The 3,156-nt window shown below is 38.2% G+C and overlaps 1 protein-coding gene across 1 annotated transcript; it reads right to left on the reverse strand.

Annotated features, from left to right (window-relative positions):
• Positions 1-377: 377 nt before the first annotated feature.
• Positions 378-943, reverse strand: LOC145120853 (large ribosomal subunit protein eL36x-like). Its single transcript, XM_079056650.1, has 3 exons — positions 841-943; positions 558-757; positions 378-414 (listed from the first exon to the last, which is right to left on the reverse strand). Exons 1-3 carry the CDS (start codon positions 940-942, stop codon positions 384-386), a joined length of 333 nt encoding a protein of 110 aa, XP_078912776.1. The 5' UTR covers position 943; the 3' UTR covers positions 378-383.
• Between the last annotated feature and the right edge of the window lie 2,213 nt (positions 944-3,156).

Raw genomic sequence — 3,156 nt, forward strand, 5'->3', positions numbered from 1 at the left:
ACCTAGAGGAATAAAATCCCTTTCGCCAAAATCAGTCATTAATCTAAAAATATATTGCTTAATAAGATCCTAGACACGTTTCAAAAAAGAATAAACGATTTGCCAATTTAATTCTTCTAAAACTTATTACCGTATTTATATCTTTTAGTATCTGCTAAGATGCATATAGTAGTTATGGGTTTTAATACTTAACCATATGCAATTTATAACATAGTGAAAATTTTTAATAGCAAACTATTTCTGTTTATGATTTCTTTACTGCAGTTGATGTTTATAGCAAACTATAAAAGTTAGACTTTTCAATAAATACCAAAACCTCTACTCTATTCAAAAGACAAAAAAATCTCAAGAGATCTCTATCTTTCCAACAAGAATGAAAAAACTCACTTTTTCTTCTCAGCGTCTCCACCAGACCTACAAAAAGAAGACCCAATACATATATCAAACCAGTGTAATACAACAAATCATACTAAATAAATAACATTCATCATACTATGTCAATATCAGTATATATTTTGTGAACCATGTAAGTAGAAAGAAAAAACATTTGTAGTTACCTCATCTTGCGAAGAACACTAGACATCTCCTCACGCTTCTTCTTTTCTCTCTTGTGAGTCCCCAACTTCCTCTTTGCCACTTTGAGGGCACGTTTGTCCTTTCCAACCTTGAGAAGCTCAGTGATTCTCTTCTCATAAGGAGCAAATCCAGCAACCTCTCTGATAAGGTTTCTCACAAAGTGTGATCTCTTGCTTGTTTTCTATATATAATCCAAAGAAACACAACCATTAATTTAACCAAAAGAAACTCAACACAATTTAGATATCATGATTTGTTACTTACCCCTTTTCTGTTGGAAGGACGGGGTGCTAATTCCTTCTTGGTGACAACATGCCCTTTGTTTAGACCCACAAAGAGTCCTGTGTTTGGCTGTTTTGGAGCCATTGGAACCTGAAAACATAAACATATATCAGCACAAAGCAACATACACTTCACAACAGATCATCAACTTAGCCTATGCAGTTTTGATTCAATGTGACCTGAAAACGTTACAAGCCTCAGACTACAATCAAAATGCGTAGTATATATTCTTATTAAACATGAAGCAGATTACAAGATATAAATGAGCTTATACGTGCCAATAAGTTTGTAAACACCAGCAAGCTTATAAGCACATGGAAAGCATCTCGGAACTATAAGAAGATGCGGGATAACTAAAAGTACAACTAGGGTAGAAAAACAACCTGGGCAAGAAGAATTTGAGACCAAGTAAACTTTAGTTGCTGTACATTGAACTTTATTCTTGAAAGAAACCCCCAAATATCTTGCCTTAATTGTTGTAAATTCCGAGACTGGGATACAATCAGGAACAAGATCTCCTCGTTAATGTTATTCATCGCCTCCTCCAACCACCATCCTTCACCACCTCCTCCGATTTTCATGGACCCGAGCCGCTGCTACAGCCTCTGACCGGAGCCCTCAAGTCGATCAAACCTCGGTGGTCTGGAATATCACGTGATGCACGTCAGCGAGGATGTGAGCCTGAAGCGGGCCCTCAATTCTTAACTCCACACCGGAGTACTTGATCTGAGATACGAGCTTGGTTGCGTTATTCCTTTAGGATAAACAAAAGGGATTCGGTAGTGGTGGAGGTGGATTAGGGTTTACAGAGAAAAGGAGAAGGAGAAAGTGAAGGTTGTCGGCTGGTGGAGAGGATGAATTCGTTATTCCTTCCCGAACAGCAACAACTTGATCAGAGAACGAAACCTGCAAATGAGGTCTAGGGATTACATGGAAACCCTAAAATATTGATGAAACGCGGGGTTTTTAATTTTTTAGGATTTCATTCCCCCCCCCTCTGCTATTAAAGGATGGAACGCGCGTTCCATTAAAATTTATAAAGCGCCAGCCTTAGACGACACACATCTTATTATAGATGCCCTCTGTGTCTTTTTTTTGTTTAGACACTAATTTAAGGGCACGCAATAATGCGTGACCTAAATCTTTAAATTTTTTGAAGAGACGAAACTTTTTTAATGTCACTCTCTTTTGCGTAACATAAATCAATGAGTGTCGTGGTTTGCGCGTCGTAAAAGGGTCTTTTTCTTGTAGTGCAAAGGGCATCACTGTTAGGGCCAAGATCCTCAATCCTATCTAGGATCCTGGATCTAAAAGATATTTAAGGATCCTTAAACATATCCAAGATCCCGGATCTTAAAGGAGTCTTAGGATCCCGAACATATGTCAGGATCCTGAACATCGCTGTTATTATTTCCTAACAAGTTTAACTACTATATTTCTTGTTTATTAATCACATGTGCAGAAATGGTCAACATAGGACTCATTCACAATGAACAATCAGTCTAACCAGGCTTAAGACCAGGAAATACCAAGTCAAAGCACGTTGTAAATACCAGCTCAGCAGGATCCCGGAAATATCGGAGATTTAGTTACTTAACCTAGACTATAAATACACCTGCAAAACACACACAACGAAAATAATTCTTGGACACCTTACTCATTTAGTATCACTTCACCATTTGTAATCGTATTATCATGCTTATCTCTGTAATTCTTTCTTCAATCAATAAAATCAAACAAGCTAGGTGATGATAATCACCTCCCAAGGTTTTATGCCGGAGATCCTAACAAGGATCAATGGCTTTCCTTGTAACTCTCTTGTGCAATCTTGTTCTAATTTCATTAATCACTTCACTTACAACACCACAGCCTCTCATGCAATTTGGTTGATATCCACTTAGTCGATTTTTTACCAAAACAATTTGGCGCCCACCGTGGGGCCGTGGTGTTCTTAATTCTCGAAAATTATGTCTACACAACCAACTTTATCTTCTTCCTCTATTCCTCCATTCCCTCAAAAAAATCTTCCACCACCTCGAAAAGGACCTCCTAGTTAGAGGAAAACTCTGGATACCTTTAAAAGTACACTTCTCCGGTCATCAGCCACGAGAATTCGGGATCCCTGAGATTCCAGGATCCTCCTGTTTCGCAAACAACGAACTCTTCTCCATGGTGAAGATGATAAAGAAATAACTAAACCAAAAACAGGAGGAAAACAAGACTACACTCTTGGAGATGGAAAGAATTAGGGAGGAGTTCCATAAACCCCAAGGAGCAGCATCCTCAATCTTGCAATGC

Source organism: Lactuca virosa, chromosome 6 (genome assembly GCF_052849685.1).
Source record: "Lactuca virosa cultivar CGN04683 chromosome 6, Lactuca_virosa_CGN04683_v6, whole genome shotgun sequence".
Taxonomy (NCBI): domain Eukaryota; kingdom Viridiplantae; phylum Streptophyta; class Magnoliopsida; order Asterales; family Asteraceae; genus Lactuca; species Lactuca virosa.